This window comes from Buceros rhinoceros, unplaced genomic scaffold (assembly GCF_000710305.1).
Source record: "Buceros rhinoceros silvestris isolate BGI_N320 unplaced genomic scaffold, ASM71030v1 scaffold27095, whole genome shotgun sequence".
NCBI lineage: Eukaryota > Metazoa > Chordata > Aves > Bucerotiformes > Bucerotidae > Buceros > Buceros rhinoceros.
In genome coordinates, this window is record NW_010415031.1 from 3,637 (window position 1) to 15,202 (window position 11,566).

At 48.1% G+C, this 11,566-nt stretch overlaps 1 protein-coding gene across 1 annotated transcript; it reads right to left on the bottom strand.

Moving 5' to 3' along the window:
- Positions 1-495: 495 nt before the first annotated feature.
- GON4L (gon-4-like (C. elegans)) lies at positions 496-11,017 on the bottom strand (the record flags this gene model as incomplete). Its single annotated transcript, XM_010137293.1, has 12 exons — positions 496-645; positions 1,209-1,311; positions 1,763-2,552; positions 3,384-3,591; positions 4,041-4,154; positions 4,433-4,552; positions 5,318-5,461; positions 5,898-6,041; positions 6,586-6,783; positions 7,275-7,456; positions 8,450-8,693; positions 9,281-11,017. Coding segments are annotated over 12 exons (4,134 nt in total), but the record flags the coding sequence as incomplete, so codon positions are not given.
- Between the last annotated feature and the right edge of the window lie 549 nt (positions 11,018-11,566).

The following is an 11,566-nucleotide window of genomic DNA, read 5'->3' on the forward strand; positions in this document are numbered from 1 at the left end:
TTTTTTACATCTTTGCAAAGTGTCTTTGCTCTGCATGTTAGAATAAGACCACACAATAAATACAGAATTTGCAGTGTAACTTTCCCACATACAATCAACACAGGGAAAACTTACAAAAAATCATGTGTGTTCCACACGGAAACAGAGACCGTATGATACAGTATCTACAGGTCCTTCCCCGAGGCGGGGGATGGAGCGGGCTGCACCAGCGCGCGAGGTCACTGGCCACAGGCAGCGCTTCTGTCATCCTGGGGCGGAAGCTCTCCAGGCTCCAGAGGATGTTGCCACCCTGACACCTTCCTTCACTCCGTTAGTTTCATCCAGATGGAGCTAAGTGCAGCTTGTCAGAAGTGGAGCAGGAAAGCGAACAAAAAAAGGTGCTATCTGGAGTACCTGTGCAAACGCCTGTTCTTTACCCACAGCACCTGTCTAGCAGCAAACGGGCTCACAACTCCTCCTGGTGACACAGTCAGTAGGTCATTGACCAGACAAACCTTAGTCATCAGGTTCTTCCTCAGAAAGCAGAAGATCTTTATCTGACAACTGGTCTGTGTTACTGGTACTAGTTGCGTCCTCCTCATCCTCAGAGCTCCCATCACAGGAGGTATGGAACAGCCTCATCAGCTCTCTGAACCTGTGCGATACCTGAAGAACAAGGGAAAGCCAAGATGACTAGTGACCTAAAAGCTAGAGTGAAGTGGAAACTTCCTGTTACAAAGTTCAGGAAAGTGTTTGTGCTTTTGTGTTAAAATCCAACTCACACAATCGCTTTTCATGCACGATTCAATCACAAGGGAGAGAGAAATGGAAGAGCACTGGGTTCTGTTTTCTTTGGAAGAAGTTACATTCTACTGACTTGCCGTCAGGGAAGACTCCTGGCCAGTGACATGGGGAAGGTGAAGACAAAACCCGACAGATCCCTTGTATTGGCCTAGGAGGCTGGAGACCCGAGGGGGAGTGGCTGAAACAGTTCTGGTACCAAACGGAAGATACAGAGTATCGATGGAATGTGGTAAAAAGGACCCTGTAGTCATGACTTCTGGCTCCACCAGAACAGATCGGGGTTGGTTTGGGTTTTTATTTGCAGTTGGGATTACTTTCCTCTGATGCAGCATCAAATTAAAGTTTGGGAGACTTAAGGCTACAGCAAACCTCCACCTTCCCTTCCACCCCCGTCCCCGTTCGCTGTAACGGACGCAGCCCCTCACCTCACTAGCAGTCTTGTTGCCCAGTTTCTGCGAGATGGCCTGGAAGGTTTCCAGATGGGCTCCTTTCTCCTGGCAGGTGGTGAGGATGACTCTGTCAGCCTCCCTACAAAACAGTACAAGAGCTGTGAGAGCGGCCAAAGCTGGGCGTCGACACACGTCAACCCCCACGAGCGCAAGAGGCCCGTTCCCAGGCAAGAACAACTGCAGAGCAAGTCCAGCAGAGCCTCGTTCCTTTACTGGTACTGCCACCGCCCACCACAAGACACATCTCTGAGCAGAGACACGTTTTGCCTGTTTTTAAGCTTTTTGAAGGAGAAAAATACTCTTTCCCAGCCTGAAGTACTACAACAGTTACACAGCCTTGAGCAGACTATTTCCCGTAGGCCCAGGGTGGCAGCTATGGTGGACTGTGGTTATCGAGGAAACAAGGCAGGAATATTCAAAAGGAGGGGGCAGAAGACTCTAGGAAACGGGAATACAACGAAGGCTACTCGTCCTGTGAAGCCACATACTGAATGCAGGAAGGATGGGAGACACGGTTCAGGCAGAGGTACCTGGTCCAGAGGACAACCTTCTCCCCAGTCGAGCTGACTTTGCTGTTCTTGGCACACACAGTTGCTTCTGCGACTCGCTGCTGTTGCTGCTCCTCCTCCTTCTGGCCCAGAGAGGCAGCGACCGCTCTGTGTTCTAGCTGCTCAGAATGCTGACGCACCTGGAAGCAGTTGTTTGCATTTGACTTTCCTCTGCTCTCAGGAAAACCTCCAGTGCAGCCTGTCTCATCTTCCAGAGTGCAGCTATCGGGGGACTGTGAGCTGCAGCGCTTACCCAGTGCTGGTTTTCTACCTGGTGTTATCCAACCCTGCTTTGCTTCAGGTTTTCCTTCCAGAGGCAAAGGTGCTCCCTCAAAGTCTTTCACACCTGATTCTGAAGCACGTCCACAGACAGGGAGCTCTTCTGATGAGCCACACTGAAGCCCTTCAGGCTGACGCAAACTCCTTCCAGAAGAGGAACTAAGTCCCGTCAAACCCTTTACAGCAGCAGAACGAGAAGACAGCGGCAGGTCTCTGCTCCGCCCAGGGGAAGCGTCTGCTGTTCCTTGGTGTTGCTGGTTTAGTCCCTCACTCTCGCCTCCCTCGGTGCAAGGGCACTCTTCGGTTTCTTGAGGTAGTTTTGAAGTAGCTTTTTGTAGATGTGTCCATCTGGGGCCAGTGACAGAAGAGACACCGTCCTCCGCAGCATTCACCACCGCACCGACACCCGCTTCTCCGACCTGCTTATCGGGCAGTGCGGGTTTGGCAGAAGACGCGTGTCTGCCGGGGACAATCTTTCCTTCCAGGTGAGATCCTGATAAGGAACAAGTTGAGACTGTTAGGAAGAAAAACTTCTAGGGGCTTTATTTATTTACTTCCTTACTTACAAGATTTACTATTTTTCTTAATTATTCTAGAGCATAATGCTGTAGGTAAGGACACAGTCTGGGAGCAGCTTCCTATCTGCAGCTTCTCCACCCTGTACTTCTGCAGTCAAGCTTTTTTACCTTTGCAGGTTACTGCAGCCAGCTGCTGCACACGTGAAAAAGCTGAAGTGCACTGGCCAGAGCAGAATTCTCAAGGGCAACAGACGCTCCTGCTCTTGGTGCCCTGTTTACAAAGCCACTATAAAGCAGACAGCAGGCAGCGTTACACTGAAACCACCACCTCAAACCCGTCTCCAACAGTCACAGTAACAGGGAGGGAAGAGATCTCCTTCAGGTTGTTCATCCTGCAGTGACCGTGTTTCCCTTCGTCTGTACCAGACTGAAGGAAAACAAGTCACTGGAAGGAGACCATGTAAAGGAAGATTAGAGAGATCGTGATTTTGAATTGCTCTGCTAAAATGAAAACCGGGAAGAAACCCCCGCAGTATCGTGGGCTGATAGTCCCGGGAACCGAACGAGCAGGCTAGCAAGAGAAGCTGCACCGGCACAACCGTTCTGACAAGGGAGAGTTCTTCTCCAGCCAGGAAGGGAATGCTCTGGATGTGCGTGTGCTTCGGGCATCCCAGCTGGATGAACACAAGGAAAAAAACTGAAAAAGTTCTCAATATCTCCATAAATTTGCACGAGAAAGTCCTATACCTATTTCCATTGGGGGGAACCACTCTGGAGACCTGTCTGTGCACACGAGTTTCACACACCTGAAGCCAGAGAGTCTGCTTTCCGAGAGATGGGTTTTGTTCTGCTCTGGACATCCTCTCCCTCGTCTCTGTTCTCCAGGCTCTCTTCTGCAGGTTCCTTGGACATTCCAGGGTCCCTCCCTTCAGGCCGAGGACTTGATTCTTGATGAACAAGGCTTGAGGTCAGCTCTTGAGAATCTTTACTTTTATAAAATTTGTTTTCGCACACCTGCAAATGAATATATAGGCACACAATTACAGCTGGGGTGTATCAGCACAAACCTATCGCCTCAGCCTTCGCTTCCGAAGGATTCCTCGCCCCTGACACAGGCTTCAGTCTGGCAATATGTTTGCATTTAGAAAGCTGAACCAACACAGTTCTTTTCGCATTGCGGCCACACAAGCATCTTCCACCCCCCAAAAAAAGCTTATTCTTAAAGAAGTTGGCAGAGCAAGGAGGGGCAGTGGAAGGTGAGCAGGAGTAAGAGAGTGGAAGGCCAGGCAGTGCAGTCAGCTCCGGAGAGGCACACACCTGGTCACCTTGGGATTTACTTTCTTCCTCAACACATCATTTTGAAGACATGAGGCCTGAGGCTGGACAGATCATGACAACAGGGGGACTCTTGGCAGGACTCGCCTTTCCACTCACCACTCCAGGGACTCGGCCTATCAACTAACCTTACTACTACAATGGCTGCAGGTCCTCCTTTTGCTTTTCTTTAGCTTGAGATCGCTACTCCCTTCATGGCAGGAGCATGAACATTCCTTCATCCCATCTACCCACTCGACCTCCTGGAAACAGACATACTGCAGCTGACAAACGTGCAGGGTACACAAAGAGGACAGTCAGGGGAAGGTTAACCCAGAGGGAGCCAGGAAGGGCTGAGCGGACTCTGTGCACGCCCGGGGAGAACCAAGTGGCTACCCTGCTAGCAAGCGAAGCACCATGGAAACATTTCAACCCCCTTTCTTCACATCTTTTGAGGCTGTTGTCATGCCTCTTGGTAAGACACGTTTACCCTCATGGGCATTTGCTCAGCGTCCAGCTACGTGAGACACCCCAGGCCCACCTTGTCATTGTTGGGGCCTCCAATCTCTTTGCGCTTCTTGTTTTTTGAGGCTGCGTGCATCTTGGGCGGTTCATCCTCCTCTTCTACATCTGGCAAAGACACCTCTTCAAACCCATCAAACTACAAAAAAGAAACACGCAAAAACTGCTCTATCATGATAGCTCTTCGGCAGACCAAACTTCGTTTTCCCCATGAAACAGCTGGGACTGCTTAGTCTGGAGAAGAGGAGGCTCAGGGGGGACCTTATTGCTCTCTACAATTACCTGAAGGGAAGTTGTAGGGAGGTGGGGGTCGGTCTCTTCTCCCATATTAAGAATGACAGGACGAGGGGGAATGGCCATAAGTTGCGCCAGGGGAGGTTCAGGTTGGATATTAGGAAAAATTTCTTTACAGAGAGGGTTATTAAGCATTGGAACAGGCTGCCCGGGGAGGTGGTAGAGTCCCCATCCCTGGAAGTGTTTAAGAACCGTGTGGATCTGGTGCTGAGGGACATGGTGTAGGGACCCTGGCAGTACAGGGGTAACGGTTGGACTCGATGATCTTTAAGGTCTCTTCCAACCAGATGATTCTATGAATTTCTGATTATTGAGCTCAGTTCCAGGACGTTACAAGTTTGATTTATGTTACAAGATTAAGGTCTCTTCCAACCAGATGAGTCTATGAATTTCTGATTATTGAGCTCAGTTCCAGGACGTTACAAGTTTGATTTATGTTACAAGAGACATAAATGCTATAAAAAAAATCTGAAGTTTGCTTCAGTGCACTGACAGCTATCCCACCCTACTGCTTCTCTCTCTCCCAGCCTCAGTTCGAGTTCTTCAAGTTCAAGCATGTCTCCTATCTCTGCTTTTATCTTTTCTGGCCTTGGGGAAAAGATTGCTCCACCTCATATTCCTTCTCTTCTGTCCAGTTGATCTCCTCAAAATCTCCCATGCGGCTGGCTGAGGGCCGTAAGTGATCAAAGAAAATGGAGAACTCGTCCTGCAGGTGGTCATGTCCTTTCAAGAGCTGCCACATTTGGGTCTTCAGCTGCAAGAGAGAAAATGAGTGTTTCATTCCACGTTGTCACATTCTTCTCAGAAGGATTTCTCAATGCAAGTGGAACGTCAATGCTTTTTAGACCCCCAACATGCAAAGTTTATGCTCGTATTGGTACTATTTCATTAATATTCTGAGATCATTTCACATCCAGCTATCACATCGGCATAGAAATACCCCTCCAAAACTCTCGGCAGACTCTGTAGGAGGCACTAAGCTAAAATTCCACCTGCAAGATGATAAAAGCAAGGTGGAGGGAGGAGAGATGAGACGTACAGGCCAGGTAATTGTAAAGCCTCACAGAGGGAGATAGCACTTGATAAACTCTTGCGGTCTCAAGATGCAGCACAGGGGAGCAGCGAGGCAGGCCAGCTAACTGCATTCCTGGGGGCCTGGAGAGAAAGGAGGTACCTGGATGCCTCATTACCTCTGTAATCTCCTGGGGGAGGCAGTCAGCACAACTCTGCAGAACTTTGATGATCTTTTGATGATGGGCAGGATTTTCAGCAAAACAAATCTCCAGCTGCCTGAGGAACTTGCGGCTTTTTTCAAATGCTTGCTGCTCTTCAAACTGACCAAAAGAAAAACATTCACCTCTCCTGTTCAAGAATACATTTCCAAGTGTCTCCAGTGGGGTTAAAAAAGCTAAAAAATGCCTGTCTTGCTATTTGTTTTCCATGTGTATCAACACCCATTGCAGAACTGGGAAGAGGCGGGGGAAGGGAAACAAGACGTTGACTACTAGGTGAGCTGTAGTTTTGCCTCAACCCTCCGCACGTAAGATAGGAAAATCCAGAAAGCATGTAACAGGAGAAAACCTCTACCTTACAAAGCAGAAGGCTGATTTGTGAGACAAGGAACCATTCCACGTACTGTATGTGCACAGTCTCTGTGGTCAGGTTCTGTGACTAACTGGGAAAGGCCGATTCTCCACAGAAATACTTAGCACGAGACTTAAACACGAGACCTTTCAATTCTGATTAATAAACCAGCAAGGTATGCGAGTGATTTTCCAGCTCTTTACCTTTCTTGCCCTAGAAGAATTCCTTATTTGTTCACCCCCACAAGCATTCACACTGTCTGCTTAAGATCTGGTCTCCCTTCATTCCACCTACCAGTCCACACTCCAAAGCTTGTTCTGGTAAAAGAAAGGCAGCAAAGTCTGTGAGCAGCTGTGGCCAGTCATGCAACAGCTTCTGTAACGTGGAATAGAGATCCACAGCTGTTCGCTTGTCCGTGCTAATCTCAAACTCATAGATAACACGAAGAAAGTCTTCATACTTTCCAGGAACATGCTGCAAGGCTTCACGTACCTGGAAAGAGAAACACACCTGTACAGGACCACATAACATCCAGGAAGAAAAAAGTTCATTTAGTAATCTCTGATATCTTGCTACTCAGAATTTACTCGGTGCTTCCAATGTTATTGAGCCAACCAAGTCTCTTCCTTAAAGGTAAATTTGAACTGCTCACAAGAGAGAAGGGAATCAAATCCAAGACTCTGAAACTCAGAAACTAAAAGAGGCCCAATGTTGTGGATGAACTGCAGCCAGCAGCAAGGCACCCCCCAGCCACGCACTCATCCCCGCATCCCCGAGCGGGACACGGGAGGGAAGAGGAAGAGCAGAAGTGAGAAAACTCATAGGTCGAGAAACATGGGGTGTTACGAGGAAAGGTAACGCCATCCCAAGCAGATCCAGTATGCCCAGTCAGAACTGGCAGTTACGTGGCTCAGGCACAAACGCTGTTAGAGGACGTGGATGTCCAATGCTCCTCTTCCTGGTTACAGGCTGCTCTGCCTTACCCTGCTTAGGTAGGCTTGGGCAAATGCCAGATCCTTCTGTTCCCGCAGTGGATCTCTCTCCAGAATGTCTTCATCATACAAGAGGAGCAGCTTCGACGTATCTTTGCTAGCACGAGCCCGTCCCCTCTTATTTCTCGTTCTGTGGGAGCTCCTGCTCTTCCCAGGGGCTTTCATGTTTTCTCCTGCGAGGAAGCACAAAGCAATCTGGGCAGGTGATCTCCCTGCGTTCCCTGCGCTGGCGGAGAACTGCTCTTCCAGGTCAATATTGCAACAGAAAAGTATGTTTTCAGAGTTAGTGATGAGTTACCTGTTTACGTTCTCCTGTAAGCACATGAGCAACGCACTGTTCATCAGTCGGGCTGGCTAACGTATTTTAAATCGGCTGCTTATTTTTATAGCATCTGACAGGAGAAAAATCTCTGGATACAGCAACAAGCCCATCCTAGCTGTTACCCAGCTAGCAGTCCCCTAACATCTGCTAACAGACACATCTCCTGCATAGCAGGGGCAGAAAATCATAGTGGGTGAACAAAGATACACTGGGAGCATCAGCGCTGGCTGCTAACCCCTGCACACGGTTCTTCTAGCTTTTACTTCAGTGAAAAGAGTTAACATCCCAGATAAATATCTGGTGTCACTTAACAGGGAATGAAATCGCTTACTAAGAGTTGCTACTTTGCTATTTTTATGTCTTTTGATTAGGAACCTGTTGGTCTAATGGGCTGAGGTCCACCTCAAAGTTCGCTGCTCAAATTCATCTGCTGCTTGCTAGGTTCTCTTCAGGTATCGTTGTGTTCATTTACTTTCTTTCCCCAACATGAACTCGTAGCACAAAATTCAATTTAGCAAAGGTTTGACTATTGAATATTGTTCCTGTAGAGATATTGTGTGTTAGCTGACACAAACCACCAATCTTCTGTGTACAGACTTTTGAAACAAACACGTTACTACAACTACAGACATTCATGCACACACACAAGGGCTTCTACGGTGAGAACTGTTTTTACACAGCCGTGCCTGTTGCAAAATTTAGTTTCCACCTGGAAAGCATCACTGAGCTCCGGTACACTGAGTGAGATTCGATCCAGATACAGCTGCCCCACGGTGCTGCTCTTCACGCAGAGAGCAGCTCCGTTTCCCCACGCTCTGTGTCAAAAGAAACCCACAGAACTTACCTGCCGGCATCCTGTGGGCCGGCACCTGCGGAGCCGTCTTTGTCAGCGTGAAGGCAGATTTGGGTTCCTCTGATATATCGCCACACAGTTCATCATCCTTCTGTAAACTCTCTATTCCCTCCCCTTCCTCCTCCTCCTCTTCCTCAGGCTCAGAGTTCTCTTCCTGGGAATTGTCTTCTTCAGAATCTCCCTCTTGGCTTAAACGTCTCTCTGTTGCAAGCCAAGTTAGTTTTTCCATTGTCTCCTGAGAAAGCAACAACAAAAAAAGGTCACATATTGTTTTTTACTGTTTTAGTGTCATTCAGCAACTAGCTCTCTCCATCGTAATTCTAACAGGCAACTTAGCAGATCAACATCTGACCAGCTGGAGGATTCTGCCGAGGGAACAGGATTCAAGAACACTCAGAACAGCCTATTCTCGTATCATGCACAAAATTAAATTTCAGTATCTGCCACTTAGAAAAGCTTTAAGTTCGACAGGATTCCTTAATGAACATCTTAGTTCTTAAAGGCTTGCTGGAACTGTGACCCGGAAAATAGTTTTCGCTGAAAAGGAGATCTTATTCAAGAACAGCCCCAGCTGAGGAAGTCCTTACAACTGAGCAATATCTGCTCATTTGCAAGTTATTCCTTTAGCTAGAACTTAAAACCCTTTCAGAAAAAAGCAGCATCCAATTTCTCTGTAAAAGAGCACAATACTGTGCTGTTACATAGTCAACAGTCCAGCTTTCCCACTGGATTCCAACTCTGATCTGCCCTGACACCACCAGCATGTTTCAGGACACTGACATTTGTCATTAGCAAGTTTTTTAAAGCGTTGCTTGCTTTTACCTGAAGTTCTGGCACTGAAAGAATAGATTCTTCTGAGGCTGATGACATTTCTTCATCCTCATCTTGTGTAAAATCATCGAAGTCATCATCATCATCGTCGTCTTGTCCTTCTCTCTCTCCTCCAGCTTCAGGGCCAGCTGGTGTCCCCACAGAATGGCCATCTACACTGGACGAGTCCTCTGGTCTTCCTAGTGGACTACTAAATTCTGCCTCAATGTCTGCTGTATAAGGAAGATTCTTTGGGGACTCACTGCTTAGTTGTGGTCCAGCAACACCACCCGCATCCATCTGCTGTACACCATGGGGAGAGGACTGCAAAGCCCGTCGCTGCTCTTCTCCCTTCTCATCACACAAAGGATGCTCCTTTTTAGCTTCTTTCAGGTCGTGTGAGCATGAACATGCAGCCTCCATGTTCAGCTCCTGGCCAAGATCCAGCATGAATTCCTCCTTCACTTCCCCACATAAATGATCCCTCTTCTGTACTGCATTTACTTCCTTGGTAGCATCATTTGAATCTTCAGGCTCAATTTTCACTGTTTCATCTGGATCTTCTAAATGAGGCAGGAGCTCCACGGACAACGGCTCTGAAGCATTCTTGTCTCCCACCACTGTCCAGCTACAGCAGTCGCTCTTAGTTACCTTTTCCTGACCGCCGTTATTTGAAGAGGCAGGATTTGTACTACAGTCCTTCTTGGGGGAGACAGCGGAGCATGAAACGTACAGCTCAGGGGACTCGACCTTGGGCTCCGCCGTGGGATAGGTATTTTTGTTGTTTCCAGCAGGGCAGGAAGGAACTAGATTCAGCTGTTCTTCATTCTCACTAACAGATGATGCAGAAAGACCAACAGGGTTAGGAGAGACTATCAGTGAAGGGATTGAAGAAGTCACTAGAGGCTGATTTAATGGACATGGGAAAGTGGATGGATTTACCAGTAAGGTTGTAACCGGAATAGCCTGAGTGCCTCTGCCAACTGCTGTATTGATGGGCTGAATCATATTGCAGCCGTTGCCTATATTAACCACTTTCACTGTGGCAGCAGGCACAGTGAGGATGACAGGAGATGGCTGAATCAAAGGTGAAGCCTTTATCAGTGGGGCAGACTTTGCCCCTCTCCTCTTTTGGTAACCTTTACGAACACAAGGTTTGCGTATTTTTGCTCCGGCCAAAGCTGGCAACATCAGTTTTGGCTGTAAAGTTACTGGATTTGAGGACACTAGAGCTGGCGGTACGGCAGCAGAGAAAGCTTGTCTGGAGTCCGAGTGTGAAGTGGAGAGCACATTTGGAAATTCCAAGCCATCCCCACTCCCTACCACTGCTGGAACACTCAAGGGCTGCACTGCGGGCACAGTCTGCACAACTGTAGCTGGCTGGATTAGCCGAGGAATCTGAACCATAACTTTGCTGGGAGGAGCTTCTGGCTGGGACAACTTCACAGTTTTCTGGATGTTAACAGTGTTGGAACTGGGCTGCAGACAAGGACTCGGTCGAATGAGGACAGGCTTCAGAGCCGAAGACCTCTGCCTCCTCCATGCTCTCCTAGAGAATCGATTGGCCAGGGGCTTTAAGGTCAGTACCAGTCCCTTTGGCATGAGTAGAGGGTATTTTTCATCGTACTCTGCGTCTGAAGTTTCCTTTCCCGTCCCCAAGATGACAGATTTTGCATCAGGTGAGCCTGGCATCTCCCTGGCATCTTCTGCCAATTGCTTCAGCTCCCCCCGAATGGCGGACAAGCTTGCCTGAAGGGAACAAGAGTTCATTAGTCCAGTCCTAGGCTATTCCTCTCTACCAACCAACTTCAAACAGCACCTGTGAAGGCAAACAACAGCAACTGCTTCTAAAAGTAAAGCGTTTTTCATTAACTTTATACTACTGATCACCTACTACTTTATCTTCCTTTATCTTCAAGAGTTTTACTCCAAAGCCTTCAAAAGAATCTGAGAGCCTGAAAGAAACAGAACTAAGCTGCTTTACAAAGGTTCCTTTAGTAAACACGTGATTCCGTGGGAAGGAAGCTTCACCGTAACAATGAAAAACAACGGGCCGTTAAGAGAACTGGGTTTTATGGCATCTAATTCTTTCCTCAGACACAGCCCTCTTTGACTGACCTGCAGGCGTGGCCACTATCCCTCATCTAAGAATCTCAGAGAGGGGATCCTTACAGAGCATGTGACATTTGGGTATAAAACCCCAACAACAACCCAGCCACAGCTGCAGGTGAAGGTCACCTTAAAAAAACCCCGAATTTCTTCTTTCCTCTTAGAAGGGGGGGTTTGAAGGGGGAAGAA